This window comes from Etheostoma cragini, chromosome 21 (genome assembly GCF_013103735.1).
Source record: "Etheostoma cragini isolate CJK2018 chromosome 21, CSU_Ecrag_1.0, whole genome shotgun sequence".
NCBI classification, from domain to species: Eukaryota; Metazoa; Chordata; class Actinopteri; order Perciformes; family Percidae; genus Etheostoma; species Etheostoma cragini.
In genome coordinates, this window is record NC_048427.1 from 8,730,340 (window position 1) to 8,750,936 (window position 20,597).

At 39.0% G+C, this 20,597-nt stretch overlaps 2 protein-coding genes across 6 annotated transcripts; one reads left to right on the forward strand and one right to left on the reverse strand.

Annotated features, from left to right (window-relative positions):
• Positions 1–764: 764 nt before the first annotated feature.
• Positions 765–5,052, forward strand: becn1 (beclin 1, autophagy related). Of its 3 annotated transcripts, none has more exons than XM_034860227.1 (12): positions 765–924; positions 1,030–1,162; positions 1,269–1,333; positions 1,651–1,709; positions 1,880–1,970; positions 2,069–2,205; positions 2,312–2,506; positions 2,610–2,756; positions 2,861–3,010; positions 3,128–3,188; positions 3,289–3,431; positions 4,058–5,052. In XM_034860227.1, the coding sequence occupies exons 2-12, from the start codon at positions 1,036–1,038 to the stop codon at positions 4,224–4,226; spliced, it is 1,344 nt and encodes a 447-aa protein (XP_034716118.1). In that variant the 5' UTR covers positions 765–924; positions 1,030–1,035; the 3' UTR covers positions 4,227–5,052. The 3 variants fall into 3 exon arrangements, with proteins under 3 accessions (XP_034716118.1, XP_034716120.1, XP_034716121.1); XM_034860229.1 differs by having other exon boundaries at positions 780–881; XM_034860230.1 differs by having other exon boundaries at positions 788–821.
• Positions 5,053–5,262: 210 nt separating this feature from the next.
• LOC117936819 (serine/threonine-protein kinase tousled-like 2) lies at positions 5,263–19,093 on the reverse strand. 3 transcript variants are annotated; one of them, XM_034860221.1, is made up of 21 exons: positions 18,523–19,093; positions 16,502–16,602; positions 14,990–15,061; positions 13,411–13,483; positions 13,211–13,248; positions 12,905–12,997; positions 11,885–11,986; positions 11,262–11,354; positions 10,705–10,815; positions 10,312–10,448; positions 10,067–10,219; positions 9,652–9,718; positions 9,391–9,488; positions 9,203–9,284; positions 8,387–8,478; positions 8,127–8,216; positions 7,323–7,492; positions 6,982–7,120; positions 6,692–6,803; positions 6,483–6,590; positions 5,263–6,277 (listed from the first exon to the last, which is right to left on the reverse strand). In XM_034860221.1, the coding sequence occupies exons 2-21, from the start codon at positions 16,592–16,594 to the stop codon at positions 6,104–6,106; spliced, it is 2,097 nt and encodes a 698-aa protein (XP_034716112.1). In that variant the 5' UTR covers positions 16,595–16,602; positions 18,523–19,093; the 3' UTR covers positions 5,263–6,103. The 3 variants fall into 3 exon arrangements, with proteins under 3 accessions (XP_034716112.1, XP_034716111.1, XP_034716113.1); XM_034860220.1 differs by having other exon boundaries at positions 16,502–16,596; positions 18,498–19,092; XM_034860222.1 differs by lacking the exon at positions 12,905–12,997 and having other exon boundaries at positions 16,502–16,596; positions 18,498–19,091.
• Positions 19,094–20,597: the final 1,504 nt, after the last annotated feature.

A 20,597-nucleotide genomic window follows, 5' to 3' on the forward strand; every position in this document is an offset into this window, starting at 1 on the left:
ACAGTGGTTCTTTTCCTTCTTCTATGGGTTTTTATCACAGACAGTAAAAATATAAGGTTTTAATGACGGCTTGCATTCATGTTGCACTGCAGCCATCTTCTTTAGTTTGTTAACTCCTACCTACAGGTCTAATATATCTCTCATCAGTGCCTTGTTCCACTTTCACTACAATCCAGTAGGTTGCTTTTAATACTGCTCTCCCAAATCGTTTGAATCCTTAAATTTTATGACAAGAAATGTGCATTTGAAATACGCATCTTCCGCCGATGGCTATAAATACATCTCTTCCAACCACTCCTCAGGTATATAAACAGCATATGTACTGTATGTGTGTATTTCATTTCATATGTGTTTCTTATTGCTCCACTTTCACATGGTGTAGTTTGGTTTATCTAAAGCTAATGTACTTGCACTTACTAAATTGTTGTCTGGAGTTTGCATCTTCAAGGATGAAAGCACTTATTTGGAAGTCGCTTTCGATAAAAGCGTCAGCTAAATGAAATTCCATGTAATGGAATATTTTGTAAATTATATTGTGTTGATTGAAGAATTCAATTAACATGCGTTATGTTTCAGCACCAACTTTCTATGTTCATATGGATGTATTTTTCACAATGTTCCTTTCAATCCATAATCTAGTGTGAAGTAAAACCTGGTATGAAAAAAGATCATTCCAAACTACTAGTGTCTCTTTTCTATATGTTTTTTGAACTGCCCACAGGTCCACAAACTGGTTCTTTTCTCTCGAGACTTTTACACTTTTAATTTGACGTCACATCCGCCGTAAACAACAATACGGAAGTGGAAACAGAAGTCCCGAGGTGCAAGCAAAAGGCAACAGTCACACTAAACAAGTGATTTCTAATTTTCTTCGCGCGCAATTCGGAATTATAATGCAATAGTTTTTATTTTTCACAAGCGACAGTGAGTCCTTTCCTATGTTTTTACGTTACACCGTCGACGTATGCTAGCTTTCCAAGCTAATATCAGCTAGCCACTTAACTTACTCACAGTGTGTATGTCTTGTAGCTAGCGATGGAGGGCTCCAAGTCGTCGAGCACAACCATGCAGGTCAGCTTCGTGTGTCAGCGATGCTGTCAACCGCTCAAACTAGACACGTCATTCAATGTGCTTGATCGGGTTACAATCCAGGAACTTATTGGTAAGTAAATCCATAAGAATTACACATCGGTGCAGTAGAATGGACGTAACGTTAGTGGCGTTTAAACGGCTCCATCTGCCATGTATCCCTCTCTCTCTCTCCAAAGCTCCTTTGGTCACAGTGACCCCCAGCAAACAGGCTGACAGCACGGATGGGGAGACAGCACCAGAGGTAGGTAATAGCAGAAACGCACCCACAAGTACTTTTAATAATACATTTTATTTAAAGGCGCCTTTCTCGGCACTCAAGGACACCGTACATACATAGGACATTTTAACGACAAAAACTTTTGTAGCTCAACTGTACAGGAAACTGATGTGATGGGTTAACACAACTAACTTTTTGATTCTGTTTTTAGAAACCCAATCTACAAACGTTATCTGCAACACTTTTAGAAGATGTAATTAAAGCAATTCATTATTCCAAGTAGGAGAAAATATTTTTGATAGCAAGAATATTTGAGCTTCACAATTACATTTTCCTTCCAGGAGACCTTTGCAGAAAACAAGCCTGATGGAGTGTCAAGAAAATATATCCCTCCCGCACGGTGAGCGCTCAAGTCTTTTAATTCAGGAAATGGAACTGAATACTTATAACAATTTAAATCTGTCGATTATCTCCGAGTTGATATGTTCCTCTGTCAAATGAGGTGTGGATGGACTTGCAAATAGAGCATATCCTATAAAGTTGACTGAAACGCTTAATCCTGCCCTACAGGATGATGTCCACAGAGAGCGCCAACAGCTTCACACTGATTGGAGAAGCATCGGACGGTGGCACCATGGAAAATCTCAGTCGCAGGCTAAAGGTAGTGCACTTTCCCACAGCAAAAAAACTAATGATGTCACTTTACTCTGATCATGCTATTTGGGAATTCATGGTTGTGTCTGTTCCTATCCCACCCAGGTGACCAGTGACCTTTTCGACATCATGTCGGGCCAGACAGATGTAGACCACCCACTGTGTGAGGAATGCACTGACACCCTGCTGGATCACCTGGACACGCAGCTCAACATCACAGAGAACGAATGCCAGAATTACAAGTGAGCCGGTGCACAACAAAGAGCCCCTTCATTCCAAATGTCTGCTAACGTGCAGTATGTGCGTGTATTGTGTAATAATAACTTACTGAATGTGAACATACTTCAGGCAGTGCCTGGAGCTGCTGTCACACCTGCAGGTGGAGGGAGAGGACACCCTGCTGGCAGAGCTGCATCACCTAAAGGAGGAGGAGGAGGCTCTGGTCCAGGAGCTGGAGGCAGTAGAGGAGCAGAGGGCTAGTGTGGCCCAGGAACTGACCCAGAGCAGGATCTACTCTCAGCAGCTGGACACAGAGGAGCTACAGTGAGTAACCCAAGGGTGGTGTAAACACTTGACTATGGGTGCTATATGTTAAATCAGACTGCAGCTGACAGCTCTGGCTCTTTCCACTGCTTTCTGCTAAAAGGTACCAGAAGGAGTACAGCGAGTTTAAACGACAACAGCTGGAGCTGGATGATGAGCTGAAGAGTGTTGACAACCAGATGCGTTACTGCCAGATTCAGCTAGATCGCCTGAAAAAGACCAACGTCTTCAATGCCACATTCCACATCTGGTACAACCATGACTTAGCAAATATTTAATACAGGCCTCCGGGACAATAACGAATCAATACCCATTGACTGAGAATCTGAATTGTTTGTTTCTGTTCTTGTCCAGGCACAGTGGGCAGTTTGGCACCATCAACAACTTCCGCCTTGGTCGACTCCCCAGTGTCCCTGTGGAGTGGAATGAGATCAACGCAGCCTGGGGACAGACGGTGCTGCTGCTCCATGCTCTAGCCAACAAAATGGGCCTGCAATTTCAGAGGTATGTATTGTCGTTTGTTTTTATTTTACCTCAGTTGTAAACAATTTAAAGATTATTTCAAAAATAATTCTGCACTGTCAATGTCAATTTAAGCACATACAACACTTTTCTCTTCAGATATCGTCTGGTCCCATATGGAAACCACTCATACTTAGAGTCACTGACAGACAAGTCCAAGGTATTACATACAATATTTACAAGCCTAGCTCTCCCATCATTATTTAAACACGCCTTCAGGTTCAAATACCGCTCTTTTTTTCTGTCTTGTATTTGTCCAGGAACTGCCCCTGTACTGCTCAGGTGGCCTGAGGTTCTTCTGGGACAATAAATTCGACCATGCCATGGTGGCCTTTCTGGACTGTGTCCAGCAGTTCAAAGAGGAGGTGGAGAAAGGAGACACTGGCTTCTGCCTTCCATACAGGTTAGAAACCTGCAGACCAGCACAATGTGTGCTCATTAACTAGGGCATCATTGCAGCCCTTTAAGATAAAGCTGTACAGAAAATATTCATTAAGTTTGAAAGCAAATTTTAACCATTTACTGGAATTGTTCTAGAGAAGCTGGATAATTGTCTGCTTTGACTATGCTGTTCAGGCAAATAAGAGACAGTTGTAATAATTTTGGCATTATAATCCTTTGAATTATTAAAGCATGGCCTTCAGTATAGCATTTACTATTACACTAACTTATGTAACTAGTCTTAAAAAGCTCACACTTTGACAGCCTAACCTCACTCTTTACTGAGTCCAATTAAGAAATCTACACCACACTTACAGTACTTGTGCTTTCCCCACACACATGCCTAAACCACTGTGAAATATCACACCATCAAATCCATTCTTTAAAAGGCTAACAGGCTGAACCACAGAGAGACTTTACTGGTGATCACGGTGGCATGAATCCTTCAGAAACTTAAAACTCTGTAAAACTGAAAAAAATGTTATTTTTTGTATGGCGCAATTATATTGTGTTAATTTAGCTATGCAGATACACTATATGGCCTTTGATTAAACCATGTAATTCAGTAGTTATTATTCCTTGTCTTAGGATGGATGTGGAGAAGGGCAAGATCGAGGACACGGGTGGCAGCGGCGGCTCCTACTCCATCAAAACACAGTTCAACTCTGAGGAGCAGTGGACCAAGGCGCTCAAGTTTATGCTCACCAACCTAAAGTGGGGACTTGCTTGGGTCACCTCACAGTTCTACAACAGATAAAATTGATGGACAATGTCTTGTGCTATTGATTAGTCATATTTTCCTCTGATGAATGGATTTTCTGTAAATCTTATCATTTACTTGGCCAAAGTAAAAAAACAACAACAAAAAACAAGGTTTTTAGTGCAAAAGAAGCACAGAGTAATGTTCTAGCTCTTCAGTCCAGATTGTCTGTTTTTACATGTTACACTAAGAGGGGATACTCTACATCTATTTTAATGGAAAGTAGAGTTTATAAAGTGTAGGCCTACTCTGGAAGCAGTAAAGACAGGCACAGGTTTTAGTCACGTCCCTCAAAGCAAGCAGGATAAGATTACGTATGCGTCTGTTTTAGTTTTATCATCTGCTTCACTAATTAACTTCTGGCTTTCTTTGAGGCGCTGACATTGCATTAAGATAACTTCTCGCTTTCTCAGACTAGAATGTAATTTAAAAGATATCTTTACCAAATTCACTTCAAACCACTTGATCAAGTTCAAGGTGTCCTTGCTATCCTGTTGCACTTCACACCTTTTAAAATCACTGTGTACCTTTCTCCACAGTAAGAAAAAAAGATGTCCCAATTAGATAAGCTGTAACAGTATGATGTTATAATTGTGGTCCGCGTTGGATCTTTATTAGATTAACACCGTTTGGTATTCAACAAGAGTGTCAGTATTTATAACCTCCGCTGCAGTTATCACTTGTGCCAGTTTCATACGTTACAGGCACACTGATGCTGCTTCCTTGTTTATACTCCAGACCCCATCACATGGATTTGTCTTAGGTATGATGGATACTTTTAACAGTGGTATTTGAGTTAATAAAACATTTCATGCTGTGAAAATTTTTGGGGTAAGGAGTTACTTAAAAATGAATGTATTTGGTACTTCATTAATGTAATCACAAACATTTAAACACGTTCTAGTAACTACATTGTGGGATCGTAATGGAATGGGGGGGGAAAGAGTGCACCTTTAAAGTATTTTTATGGGATTTACAGTAAATGTGCAATCTTTGCACATTGCTTTTCTAAAATCAAGTTAAGACACCACAGTGTTAACCAAATGTTTTTTAATGGTTTCATAATTATTTCTGTTGAATCTTAACTCTCATCACAACACTCACTCATAGTCAGCCTGCCTATAAGGTTAACACAACCATTACAGGGGGTAGATTTCATTGAAAAATATGGACTCAACTATTAAAATAATAAGCTGACTTTCAGTTAACCATTTAAATATTTAAAATGGGTCAAAACCAGTTAATCTTTCCAGAATCATCTCTTTGCTGTGTCAAGACATGTATGACCCTCTAATGGTGTCAACAAGGCAGACTTCCTTATTCAGTCCCTATTACTTTTAGGAGCCCTTCTTGAAAGACTCAGGTTCAAACCTACAGATTTGAAACTGACCACTCTACTTATGAAAAATATTTTGACCAATGATACATTTCAAGCAGAATGGGATGACATTTCATTAATGCTTCTTCTAAACCTTTCAAAGTGAACAGGCAGGTGATCTTTCACACATGGCGTACTTTTCAGCCTGTCAGTTGTGCAATCTTTTGGGTGCTTTTACTATTTATCGTGTAAAAAAGCCCCTTGAAATGAGCAAACGTTTTTGCGTTAGTGCATGCATTTGGGCAAATCTTTGGAAACGCACTGAATGGCCCTCCATATTTAGCACTTGGATAATGGTGGTGGGTGGGCACACTTACTATTACATCACCACATCATCCATCATTTTGGTTCCATTCACACTTTCAGGATTCCTACATCCCACCATGCTCTTGGCTCTTTTCCAATCAACCGTGCAAATGAGAAGGTTCATCAAGTGTGTAACGTCTCCGCGTGGCTTTGTCCTCAATGGTTTTATTCCAGTTTCTTTCAGCTTGCTTCAGTTGGAGGCACTGCTGCCGTAGCAGCTGGAGGTGGAGGGAAGAGGAGGGGCCTGAGGTGTGCTGCTCGCCAGAGCCTTTCGGTTATGGGGCATTAGGAAGGGGTCGCTGGCCAACTGCAGCACATCGACACGGTCCTCCTTGTGATAAGCCAGGCAACGTCGAATAAAGGACTATGAAGGGAAAGAGAGGACGGGTGGGGAAACAACTTACTATTTCTGGACCAACTTCCACTTTTTCCTTCTGGGGCTACTTTCAGTTTGAGAAGGAATTATATAACATACAACATTATATATTTAAGAGTAGATTAGTAAAGTAAAAAGTAAAAAATTGTATAAAGTAAGTGTTTAGCTGTTCAAGATTAAATTAGTACTACACCTTTGCTTCTGCAGTGACCACAGGTTTGGGGGGGAAAAACACCTCAGTGGCTTTCAATATGGTATTTTCTTGAAGAATATCCTGCTGCGACTGGTTGTGACCAAACGGCTGAAAAAAATAGAATGGAAGCGGTAAACAGGTTGCTTACTTTCATTTTTTTTTAAATCTGACAACAAAAAACTTGTTAAAGAATGCCGGTTAGTGGTTACCTTGCGTCCATATAAGCTCTGGTAGAAGATGACCCCTACTGACCAAACATCCACCTTGTTGGATATTTTGGGGGGCTCCTTGCCCAAAACAAAGCACTCAGGAGGCAAGTACCTGTGAGTCAAAGGATTACAACGGGATTTTAAAATAGGTTTTCTTCTATATGTTCTCTCTGCACAATTTTCTGAACGAAAAGGGGATATGAATTAAATTAGCAAGTGCCTCTGCTACAAACTCTTGAAGGCATATTTGTTGCTCGTTAGTAAATGCAGTGAAGTGTGTCTCTGTGTACCAGTAGGTCCCTGCTCCTTGTGAGGTCAGCTCCATGCCATCTGCAGAGTTGAAGCTTTCATCATCCATGATCTTAGACAGGCCAAAGTCAGTGATCTTAATCTCTCCACAAGCTGTGCCATTAACCAACAGGATGTTTCCTAAGACCAGAACAGTCAACGTAAAATTACAAGGATTAAGAGGATTGTAAACAGCTAGGTTACCTCTCTTTAAAGATAACATGTAGAATTGTCCAGAAGTGACTAATTACATTTTCATTGCAACTCTATGGAAAGAACGGCTGTTTTCACTCTTCTGTCACTGAAGGGATGACAAAATTGCAATTTTAAATTGTGAGAATACCAGGCTTGAGGTCGTAGTGGATGATGGATGGGCGAATCTGGTTGAGGTATTTGAGGGCGTTGACAATTTGCATGACGATAGAGCGGCCCTCCTTCTCGGTCATCAGCTTGTTCTGCTTCAAGTAGAAGTCCAGATCGTTGCCTTCACAGTATTCCAGCACTGTGCAGAATCTGCCGGAGGCAATCCAACTGATTATTTAGGGAGCTTTCATCACCTATTAAGTTCATTTGGCAAACTTGGTAGCAAAACAGTTGCTGATTTACACTTCCAGCAGTTATGGAACATTATCGTTTAGTTGGAGTCCTGTTTCAGGCCACCTGGTAAAAGAAAGACCTATATTCACTCTCTTTTAACACCGCTTTTGGTCTTAACCCCTGAGGTAGATGTTATACTTTTTAGCTGCTTAGTGCTCCAATATGTTCATCAGCGAGTCACTAACCTTTTCTATCTGGCATTTGCTGCTGAGCAGCAGGAAGTGTACAGCGGGTTGTTAGAGCTATGAGAGCAGTGAGAGTGAACCAAAACAAGAAGATTGCAGGCAGGAAATCCCAATAATGAGCTGAAACTTGCTATAAATCTCTGTAAAACCAAGGGGAGCTGCAGATTCAGGTGATAATTCTCTGTAGGTTTATCACTCCGGACGAACCCTTTCATATCGTCTTTACATTTATCATTTGACACATTGTTATACTAAGAATATAGAATTATAACTGAGTTTTTCAGCTTTTTAGCATTGTATGATTTTTAGCACTTAAATGTTGCACATCCACATATTAGATTTACTGTATTTAGAATTTCACTTACGAGTCTGTGTCGAGTGAGAAATAGTCGTAGAGTTTGACTATTCTAGGGTGGTCAAGTTCTTTGTGGATTCTGTACTCTCTACAGGAGTGTCTGAAAATACATGAACCATTTAGTAACGTTGTAAAAACATCACAAATCAGAACATTCAAAGACAGTTTCAAGCTAGAAGGTCCACCATGTCAAATTTGATTAAAGATCAAAATGTTTCCAAGGATGCAAAGAAAGAAGAGCAGGCACAGTGAACAGAGGTTCCAACTTACTTGTGGTAGTTTTGCTTTTTCTCCTCCCTCCAGTTCTTGTTAAGTTGATGGATTTTAATGGCCACATACCTTTGCTCTGTCAAATCAAAAGCCTGCAGTGTAGAAAAAAAACACACACATAGTCGGAGTAGCCTACTTAAACGAGAAAGTAGGCCTCTCATGATGACAAATTTTGCTGGACGATAAATTGTCCCAGAAATTGTTGCGATAAATTATAATATTGTCGTTCTGAGACCATTTTCATCTAATATAATGATAATGTTCTGTTTTCATCCGTAATTTTGGCTAAGGTGCAGCTACTTTCTTCTGCAGGTCGTGGCTTCGCAGGGGCGGGCCCATGCCCAAACACACCCACACACAAAAACACACCTTCTTATAGCTATCGTTTACCTCAGGCTAATTCATTGGCCTGTGGCATTTTTTGGCCGCCGGCCTTCCAAAAAAAAAATGCACAATGAAATTAAATAACCAATCTGTAACTGTTGACCGACAAGCAGTTAACGGAGTCTCAGTTCCCTGTCCGGGAGCCTCTGACAAGCTGACAGCGGACAGCTGTAGACTTGTACCGTTTAATGTTCTGTGCATTGTTGGACACATGCAGCCGTGCAATTAATTGATTTATTGAATATCGTGACAGGCCTACCAGGACGTTACACTAAATGGTGTATAATAGCTGTTGACTGGGTAGAGAAGAATTGCCAAGTCTCACTACAATACCACCATGAGCTTTTGTTGTTCAAAAGGACCCAGAATAAAAAAAATAATAATAACTGGTAATAATAAAGAATGGTGGTCAACTAAATGGCACATGCTTACCTTGAAAACTTCACTAAAGCCACCTTTTCCAAGTAAATGTAATAGCAGATATCGGTCGTTCAGCGTGGGGTGGTCTTTAAATCTACAGAAGAAGACTTTCTTAAAACCTTTGGTGTTGTCAAAATACATTTAGCTAAGATCACACTACAGAACTTGTGTAAGGTACTATAAACTGAGATAATACGCACTGCGAGTTGTCCTCGTTATGGATTCTCTTCAGCTCCCGAATGTGCAGGTTTCTCACTCTCTCCAAAAGCTCCAGCTCAGCCTGGATCTCTGCTTCTTCCTGCGTACAACCACACAACATCTGTCATCTTCCTCAAGTCTTGATGAACAGGAACAGATAAGAGTAGTAATAGGTCTCTAGGTTACACGGTAGTTAACAGCTCCAGGAAACAAATCCCGAAACAAAAACAAAGAAAAAGCTGCTTTAGGTGGTGAGCTGGTACCTTTTTTAGATGACCAATTCGAAGTTTAAAAATCTCCTCTTGCTCATGATATTCTGCCATTGACAAACTGTGTGGGATAAAGAAGCAACAGTTTGTAATGCATTACATTATAACCAGGTCAGCTTGCGAGGGGAAAAAACTTAATAAGCTATGCACGTTACTTCAGGTTTAATGAAAAAGTTTAAAAAAGACACAAAGCCTCCTTATTAAGGGTTATTACAGATCGGTATAAGGCTGACTCAATGTTCTTATAATTTGTCTTAACAAAAAAATTTGTGTCAGTTTGTATGTTTCTAAAGTAAGGATAAAGCTCCAAGTTTCACTATGTAAATACTACTGCCTCATTGTGTACTCTGTGCTGGTCTATGTAAAACATCTACTGTGTAAGTCTTTAAGCTATTGTTCATAATCTTACGTTTCACTCTCCTGGCCGTTGCTCCTGCTCCTTCGTTTGTTCTGTTCGAGGCTGGGTGGAGGTGTCTGGGCCATAGAGGGAGGCTTCCTCTTTCCCAGCAGCTTCCTCTGCCTCTCAATGTCCTCCCGCTGCGAGTTGACTCGCTCTTGCTGCCTAGAACATGTAAGAACAATCTAGTGTGAACACAAACTAAAGCAAATTGGACAAAAATGCAAACGTATGTTTGTGCCTATCTGCATGCTTACTTGATAAGGTTCTGGAAGGCATATCCATCGGTCCACTGCTCGGTGAAGGTGGCTCCGTGCCGTACGGTGGTGAAGTGGCCCAGACGCAGACGGTCCTGCATGCTCTTGTCTCTGCAAGCCATCTTCTCTTGCTTTGACTACAAAAAATGATGAATAAAAAATTGTGCATGCACACTAACAAAACAGCTTAGCTAGAGAATGCTTTATATTGCGGTTTAGTACCAACATAACCATGATGAAACACTTAACCAGTTAAAAATACGGCTCAAGTCCTCAGATGTGTAAATAACAGAAAGAAAACTGTTGTTTTGGTTTTCACATTAAGCTTTACAAAAGGTAACACAAGTTGTCTCTTTCAAGTAAACATATTTATGTAAATGCACATACACCCACCTTCTCTATTAGGAGCTTCTTGCTCATTGTCACACACTTGTTAAGCCGTTCCTTGTAGCGCTCCAGCATCTTCTGCTGCTCATCTACCTGCCGCCTCAAGTCACAATTAGCCTGCCAAAACACACATCATTGTTCCTAAACAGATATGATGCAGCAACTATCAGTGTGTCAGCTTGGTTTGCTGACATTTACACCAAATGTATTTTAAGCAACACTGGCACTTGGAAGTTAACAAGCACATCCTTTATGATGGGCTACAACCAGACTGGTGCAAGTTAATTACAGGGGTTGCTGTGACAAGTTGTGGCACATTTGTCTAGATTGTGAATACATTATTAAGGACTTTTTAAAATGGGCTAAATTTATAAATCTATATCTAGACATATCCTCGACTGTGTGTGAAATGAATCATGGTTAGTAAACTATAATGTGGCATTTCAATATAAGATGTTGTCAGGAATTACATGATAACTATTCTGAAGCTCTTTTAGACGGTTCAAATGCTCAAGACTAAGATCACCTCATTAGATTTTTAAGAATAATTTTTTTAATCTTACCCTCAGCAGGTCGTCTATCCTTCCCTCTTTTTTCTCAAGGTCAGAGTTCTTGTCCTTTTCCAGCGCTGTCAGTTTTAGCAGTGTCAGTTGTGACTGAGGAAAGTGGGCAAGGAAAACAACAAGCCAACAATTAACATCTCATCCCATTTAAATTAGGCAGACACCCCTTGGGCAAAACACACCATCACTTATCAAAATCAGATGTTGGTGTCTCGGATGTTAGACATGAATTCAAAATATTGACCTTTAATCAGGCCAATTAGTGTAATTTGTAAGGCTAGCTGGATGTGTGTTGCATGTATTGTGAACTACAGTGTGGGTTGCAGGACCTTTCAAAAACGTTAAATGGCAAATGTGCAGTTGCGTCAACCCTACAAGTTTAGTTAAGCTTTCTAAAGAAGAGTTCCAGTTTGTGAAAACAAACAAAACCAATTCAAAAACATGGACAAAATCAGCGGTTCTTGTAAGAACTAAATGTAAAATGCTGAGCCAGATGGAAAGCATGCTTTAATTCAAAACCATACCAAGGTGCTTCTACAATGTGACTGAGAATATAATAAGAACATAAAGAGCAATCAGAAAGGTTGGTGTTAAGTGGAGATCCAGGTCAGTTAGACAGTTACCTGGATGGCTTTGTGAGAGCAGGAGTGTGTGGGGGCTGTCTTCACAGAGCTGCAAGATGAAGAGTCTGTGAGGGCTGAGCCTATGGACAAAGGACTGCCTTGCTGAAGCAAAATCATAAAGACATAATAAGAGAAAAGACACAGGGGGTAAAATATAAAAATTATGTAATATAGACAGCATAGGGAGATTATAAAATAGCCGAAAAGAATAAAAAGAAACAAAAATACCGGTTCACTTCTATTATTCTACTCTCAAAATACACAAGGTATTTTTCAATGTCTGTAAGTAATAAAAACTGCAAACAGTAATTTATATTTCCAGTAAGTTGGCAAGCAACAACTAAATGTTTTGACATTGTTTGAGACCTAAGTCATAAGGAAAGAGCAGGTAATTAGAGCGTAGAGCTAAAGCTGCAAAGTTTAATTAATTACTTAACCAATAAATTAATCGGCAACTATTTTGAATATTAGGTTTTAGTAATTTTTATTCTCTGACTCTAGCTGTTTAAATGTGAATATGTTCTAATTTCTTCACTCCTCTGTGACAGTAAACTGACTATTTTTAAAGTGTGAACAAAACAAGACATTTAAGGACGTCATCTTTGGCTTTGAAAAACATTGATCGACATTTTTCACCATTTCCGACATTTTATTGACCAAACAATTGACTGCTTTCTGTCTTACATGAAAGCTCATTGTGTTAAACCTACAACCAAAACAACATCTGAAACCACAAAGTCCAGCACTGAAAACCTAAACCTTAGCTAGAGTTTATCTAGATCTCAAGAGTTTATCCTACATTTGATCTTTCCTGTTAATAAACGCACTCAGCTGAACTACAATGTCAGACTCCCTCCATTTTGTGCTTGTTTTCAACCAAAGACATGTCTATTAATTGGATTAGACCTTGCAATAATAATCTGATGGGTTTGACACTGGCTAAAGATTAAACAGCTGGTAAACCAACTGATGAAAGAGAGCCACAGCAGTAGAGGGCTTTGGATGGATGCTGGTGCTCACCAGAAGATTAGACAATGAGTGCTGTGGAGAGGAACGCACCAGCATGGGGATGCCCCGGGCTGGACTTGTGCCAGAGCCACTGCTGCCAGCAAACTGGCCACAGAGCAGTTGGCCACAGAGTTGACAGAGTGTGAAAACAGGACAGAAAGAAACAAGACAGAGCTGTTATTTTGTAAGAATGTGATGAAGGACCATATTGGCACAGTTAGAATGTAAGGGTGAAGACATCACTTAAAGTTTGAGAGTGATTTGAAAAAAATACACAGTTAAGTGGCCAGTATGTAAAATTCATTCACCAGGACTCACCTCAAAATAATCACTCATTTTGTGCCCTCTCCCTTTTCCTACAAAACAAAAACAGGTATAGGAAGTGAGAAAATGTAATAATTTGGTACTATACAATAGCTTATACAGAATAAGGAAATCTGAACATATCAGAATTTAAGGAGCCGTTTCTGTTGGAAAGTGGAATTTTAGAGCTCTGTCAGTAAGTAGGGTGGACTTACCCTGGCTGTTGCTGTCATAGATGTCTCTTTTTCTTTTCCTGCTTCTCTGGTCATTGGACTTCTTCTCTGGTGTCTGACATAAGCAGAAAAGCAGCACAGCTTAGCTTCAAAATGTACTTTTTTATAAAGTTTATTTATTTATTAAAATGGAAAATAATTTAAAAGGCAAAATGAAGCCCTGTTACTTCAAGTTACGTGGATAACCTTGCTAAAAAGAAAACTTTGACCATAATGCAATGCAAGATCTTTTCTGTGGTCAGTATTTAGTTTATTGCCTTCCGGTGTTTATGGGGTCACTGGCACATTTCTCACATGGAACCTTTGAGTTAAGTGTTAAAAAAAACAGCTTTTTGCCATATGAATGCCTCATCCTCCTCCTGTGTCCACGACTAAATAGGAACAGAAAATGCATGAACAGATGAATCACACACACACACACACACACTCACTGTACCCAAATGTTAGCCAACAATGTATACAAAATACTTGACCAGTTGTCCAAATCACAAACAGCACTTACTACAACTACAGGTACCACTGGAAGCGTGGTTAGCCCAAAATCTTTTAAAACTAAATGAGAGTAAAACTGAGATCATGCAGTTTGGCCCCACTAACTCTACGATAAACTTGGGCCCCCTCAGTGATTTTGTGCATGCTGTTGTAACTAACCTTGGGGTAAAAATAGACAGTGATTTTAAACTTGACAAACAAATAAATGCAGTTGTGAAATCTAGTTTTTATCATCTTCGTCTTTTAGCCAAAGTCAAACCGTTTTTGTCTTTTAACAGTTTTGAACAAGCTATACATGCTTTTATTTCTTCTCGATTGGACTACTGTAATGCACTTTATTTCGGTATAAGTCACAAAGCACTTTCACTCTTACAGTTAGTCCAAAATTCGTCAGCACGTCTTTTAATTGGAACTAAAAAGCGTGCTCATATAAGTCCAATTCTTGCTTCATTGCACTGGCTTCCTGTACGTTTTAGACTTGATTTTAAGATTTTATTGTTTGTTTTTAAAGCTGTGAATGGACTGGCCCCAACATATATCTCAGACCTCATCCAGATTTATAGGCCGGCGCGGTCACGGAGGTCAGAGGGCCAGCTCCAGCTTGTGGTCCCAAAGACAAGACTTAAAACTCGGGGGGACAGGGCTTTTTCTGTGGTTGGACCTAGACTCTGGAATGCTCTGCCCCTCCATGTCCGAACAGCCCCAACAGTTGAGTGTTTTAAGTCTCGTCTTAAGACACATTTTTATTCTTTGGCTTTTAACTCCATGTGAGTTGTGTGGTCCTCTGATGGCTCTCACTTTTTATTGTATTTTAGTATTTATTATTTGTATGTATTTTTTATCTTTTTAAACCAGATGCTCTTATTTTGTTTTACAATATTTTACATTAATTGTTTTGTATGTTTGAGTTTTCTGTGCAGCACTTTGGTAACTTTGTGTTTGTAAAATGTGCTATAAAAATAAAGTGGATTGGATTGGATTGGAAGTCAGGAAGTGCATGCAAGGTCAAATGGCCTGCAGATGATGGCACAGCCACTTGTCATTTTGAGTAATTCTTTCACCAACCAACCTCCAGTTCCTTGTCACTGAGTGATCCCGCACTGCACAGAGACTGGTTGGATGATTCACTGTTGGCTGAACTCTGGAAAACAGAACACACACATACAAATTAGACCTGATTGATTAGTCATGTGCTACTCTGTCAAGTGAATCTTAGTGAGCAGGACTGGAAATTTGACAGATAAGATATTTGCATGACATTTTCTAGTAAAAATGTCATATTCTGTTCTATACTAAAATGTGGACAGTGTACTCATATACACTATACACCAAGTTGAGTGACAAATCAGTGCAGGTTTCTACACATCTTTGCTATCTGACAAATTATACTAACTGGCATTCAATTTGAATATAATCATCTTTATGGCAGTATTTATCTGGGTGTAATTTTTGACAAATCTATGTGTTTTAACAGTCATGTGAAATCTGTGGTCTCTGTTTTGGTCTCTTGTCTGTGAAAGGTGCTATATAAATAGTTTACTTACTTATTTACAATTGTGATACTTCCGATTTTAAGCCCCTGAAGTGTGTACATTGTTTCCACTTCTTGTATCTTATTTTTGTAGGAATTTAAGCACAAAATGACATTTCACTAAGCTAATATGCTAAACTAGGATGCTAAAATGGGCATTTAATATTCCTCCTCATTAATCTGCAAATCACACTTGGTAGAATCAGTTGATGTTATGCATACCATTGATGACCAGCTTGACAGCCTGAAGACACTAAGATGAAACAGCAGGCTAATTGGTGCAGGAGGCTAAGGCTTTTAAGGCTAGCTTTCATTCTGCTGCTCAAGATCATTTTTTCTCTGAAAATGTACACTACACATGTTCATTGTAATGTCTTAAACATTTAATGTAGTCAGCATACTCACACCCTTATATCATTCACACTTTCATACCAGAGTGAGCTGGCCTAACATTTTATTTCAGAGCACACAGCAGCAATGATCGCGATTGCTTTCTCAGGGGTTGCCATTTTGTCAAATGCACACCCACACACAGTTCCACAGCAGGGTTGCAGCATAGCACGCAGCCTATGCTGTGAACTTCAGCTGGGGTGCCATTTCAGTGTCACTACTCTACACCTAAACAAAGAGCTGCGGACCAGCTCCCATGTCAGCCAAGACAGAGCTTGTCTTGTTTTAGCTTTCGCTCAGGGAGACAGGATCCTTCCATTGAGGGAACCTCCTGAACACAGAGCATCAGTCAATATTGGAAATATAGGAAACTTCCAAGCTTTCCTAAACTGAAGGAATAACGCAACAGAGCAGACTGACTGCTCGTGTTTACATTCACACACAACCGACAGTGAGGCTGTGGTATGTTTTCCTGCAGGCAAACTGGAAACAACTCTTTTGTATCTATAATCTATTTCAGGAGGGATAAGAATTTCAAATGTTCAACAAAAAACACATTCAAGTAAACTCTTATAATAATATCTGCACAAACAATTCATACCTACAACAGCTGATCATTTTGAGCATCAGAACAACTATATGTTATTAAGAGATGCCAACCTTGGGCACACCGACTCCAGTGAAGCGAGCCTCAAGCAGTTCCTGCCTCCGTGGGTCCAGGCTTAAAGCCTGGCTGTGAAGTCCTTCCATCATGCCTAGGAAAATAGACATGAAATTGGAATAGCTGGGTAAGGTATTGTCACACAAGAGAATACCGGCGCACATGAGCAGGCAGAGAGCAGCACATTTGCTGCCAATATACCGTTCATATGAATTTTCTTTCTGATTGGGGCAGATGACCGAAGAATCTTGTGGTCTGACTAGCAAAATGTAACACCTTTCAACCTGGCTGCCTGGGAGTCTGGGCCTATGTTGGATCAGTATTTCCAACACCTTAGTTTGTATTTATTTGCAATACTGTGTACACAATTAGCCTACTTCATTTAAATTTTGTGTTTATATTTTACCCATACATATCTTAACTTTTTTGTCTGAGATTTAGATTTTGCTTTTATTTGTGCAAGAATTATAAAACACATTCAAACTGAACAGCATTACATAACATTCATACTTTAAATACACAGATACAAACAGCTTGCTCACCCTCTCTAACCCACACCCCCATTGAGCATTGTTTGAGGTGTCTAAGGCATAAGGCTTTTATTGCAAACAACTACTTTTACTACTTCTGTTATTGATTTGCGAACTCAAGTGCACATGACTAATAACGTTCCTTGAACCTTTAACCCCCTGATGCCTTCATCTTCAACCTTATTTAAAACTGGACTATCAGTCAATATACCTAATCACACATTCACTAGTGTTTCTGCTTATTCATGCTTTTTTACTTAGTGTCCTAATCCTATTGTTATTGTATTTTATTGTAGTATAATGTATCTGTCTGCTATGACTATTTAATTTCCCTATGGAGATTAATTAAGTAATCTATATGTCTATATCTATTTATCTAGAAACCCTGATGGTAACACTTATAATAACCCTCATAATACTTAATGAAACTTAAGTTCATAGTTAGTTTACTGTTAACAATCATGTTTACTACTTATTAATAAGGCTATAACTTGTGTTTTAAACAGTTTATTGTTGCACACATCATACCTTTTTATATATTATATTCAACATTTTTAATGATTACTAAGTGATTTGCAAACCTTTAAATAATCGATTGCAAACCATTTACTATTATTCAGATGGCTATTTTAAAGTAACAACTGATGAGTGTACCTTGTAATGGTTAATAATTACTTTGTAATGCATCTATAAACACTGCTAGATAGGTATCAGTGCACAAATAATCATATCATAATATACATATATATATGAAAATGTGTAAACTAATTATTTTATATTGCACAAAACTAATGATAGATAACATAACTACTAACAACTTGTAAACATTATACATCATAATTTTGTTGTTTCTTAACAGTCAAATAACTAGTAACTCAATTTTAAATAACTATCAAGGTATCCTTTATTGAGGATAGGCATTGGTGTTGCCACTTTTGAACTCCTTCCTGATCCTTTTAACTGTCTATGTTCCTGACTGGGTAATTAACCTAGCGATGGATTCATCTGAGAGCACATAAGCGACGTTTTATGGTGATGACAGTGACTCGACAACAACCAAATAAAAATAGGCATTACAGTTTTGCCCAAGCACTCAACGTTAGCTAGCAAATTATGCCCACAATGCTGCAGCGAACATTAGAGACAATATGTAGCTTTATTTCAACTTTCATGACAAAGCCTTAACTTAATTTAGCTAAGTTTACCGATGTTTCAGCTGAAATGACGTCATGACAGGTGATGAAAAAATCCGTTATTCGTTACTGTTATTGACTAACTAACCTAGCTAGCTAGTTAAACGATACGCCGCCATGCACTGTCAATGTATCTTGAACCAATTGACAGTAAAAGTTTGATTAACCTTAATAGCAGCTGCTACGGCTTAATTTACTAAATGACAACTAGCTAAGGCTACATGGTAGCAAACTAGCAAGCTAACATTAGCTACCTGCAATAGAAGTCTTACCTGGAGAACCTCTCGCAGTCACCCAGTCCTAAAGAGGATGTTGTCCGTCCATCCGGTGACAGCAGACTCCTTAACAACTCCCACACACCTACGTTGTCTGAATTAAGTTATCCATTAAGTCCAAGTTATTTCCAACTCAAGGAAGACATTTGTTAGCTTAGCTAATGCTAGCTAAGGAGAGCAGTGTTGCTGGCTCCTGCCGGTGTCATCCGGACAGGAGGCCCTGATCCTCGGGGTTTCTTCGTCAGTCTTGGTGCCCTTGCACGGGCAACCCTGGAGCTGTCAACACTCTGAAGCCTCTTTACAAGTGTTTAACATTTCTGCTTCACTCGGTCGTTCTATTGCCATTATCGAGCTATGTAACGTTTTACGCCGGGAGAAGTTCCGCCACCTTATTAAAGTCCATTCTTTAACTATTAACGTTAATATGACAAGATCATTTCATTACCCCCTGTAGCAACACCGCACAGGGCTCCAGGGAGATGCTTCCCATGCGCTTGATTAACAGATAATGAAGCTGCTGGTCAGAACCACCCGAAAACCTACGTGCTAGGCAAGACTGGTACTCCAACGGGCAACTGCCCGGGGCCCAGATCTCCAGGGCCCCCAAAAGTCCCGGTTTAATTGTGTGGTAGTTTGACCAATTTAAAGTTTGTTCGGGAAAATTCACTATTAATAGAGTACCACCTATTAATATGCCCTGCATTATTACGTAATTGTGTTGCCCTGCCTTGCAGCCTAGAAGAAGATTGCTTATTATTGTAGTTTTAGTTTTACTATTTCCCATTTAGATGAATAAAGTACCCTACTTCATCTGTCTTATACTGTAAGATGCAGCTCAATGGTTTATATGTCTAATTAAAGTTGTGTGTGCGATCCAGGTAGATGAATATTGTCTGTTCTCTGGGTCTTTGTGCAATATTTTAAGGAGTTGTTTAAGTGTGCTGGGCCTTATTAACTTGGTAGCAATGTGTGTACAGCTCTCAGTTGTCTTACCAACAAGAGTTTTGTTTGTAAATTAAGTCAGGCCATAAAGTTTAATGCTAACAGTTTAAAATAACACACAATACACACACAAATCGTGATTTATTTATCAATGCATTAGGCATCACTAATGCAGAACTTGTGAATAAGGGCATGAATGAATGCAGTGTTAATTCAAGCATTAAACCGTCATTAATCATTAGTTCTGAATTACTTCTACTTATCACTTGCAGGCTTTTTATTTGCTTGGACCAAATGGATCTGCATGAGGTATTTTTCATCATTCTGATAGTAGTTCATCTTGTATATTGGATTGGGTTAAATATACAAGGACTAGAGAGCTATACTTACAGTTTAAGTCCAGGAGATGGAAGCAAACCATTGCAGACAAAAAGCCCTGCAAACTAAGTTTGCAGGACAAAGTCTTGAGGAAGCAGCACAATAACACATTAGTCAGATCTAACTATAATTATTTAAACTATGTTCATAATCTGTCTGTCTTTTGTAAATTCCTGTTTTGTAATTTTTGAAATTTGGACTAATTTGGTCAATTGGAAGAAAAAAAACTTGTTGCCATTAATCTTGCCCTTGATCTTGAGTGACGTACACTCTGAGTAGGCAGCAAAATGTACATACCATTATAAAGGCAACACTAAAGACTGTGAACACAATGGACACTGCACGAAATGACAAGTCTGGTTGTTTTTTGGTGTATTTTCCTTCTAAAATTATCAGGCAAGTTGTCAACATTTAAAAAAAAGTACAGGGCATTAAATTAGTCACCCTTCAAAACTACTTAAATTTTACATAAAAAATGTGTGTAAATATATGTGCATAGATATATGTATATATACTTATATAGTGTTTATATGTATACATTCCATTCAAATGTCTTGAGAACTAATGTATTTAATCATACATTTATATAATAAAGCTCATCATTTATGTTGAATTATGTTTTAATCTTGCTATTGTCCTTTGCATCTCAAAAAATGAACACCTCCTGTGGTTGTAAAGTTCAACCGATTAGAAAGACTTACATAAAATGTGACATGTTTGTATTTGTATTTTTTACAATAATAAAAACTATACACATTGAAAAGACATATCTCTCAA

Coding starts and splice junctions, on each gene's coding strand:
- becn1 (XM_034860227.1), top strand. CDS start 1,036: ATGGAGGGCTCCAAGTCGTCGAGCACAACCATGCAGGTCAGCTTCGTG. Junction 1,710..1,879: donor AAATATATCCCTCCCGCACG/GTGAGCGCTCAA, acceptor CCTGCCCTACAG/GATGATGTCCACAGAGAGCG. Junction 3,432..4,057: donor GGCTTCTGCCTTCCATACAG/GTTAGAAACCTG, acceptor TCCTTGTCTTAG/GATGGATGTGGAGAAGGGCA.
- LOC117936819 (XM_034860221.1), bottom strand. CDS start 16,594: ATGATGGAAGGACTTCACAGCCAGGCTTTAAGCCTGGACCCACGGAGG. Junction 15,062..16,501: donor CTGGAGTCGGTGTGCCCAAG/GTTGGCATCTCT, acceptor TCTGTTTTCCAG/AGTTCAGCCAACAGTGAATC. Junction 6,278..6,482: donor TGGTCACTGCAGAAGCAAAG/GTGTAGTACTAA, acceptor TTCCCTTCATAG/TCCTTTATTCGACGTTGCCT.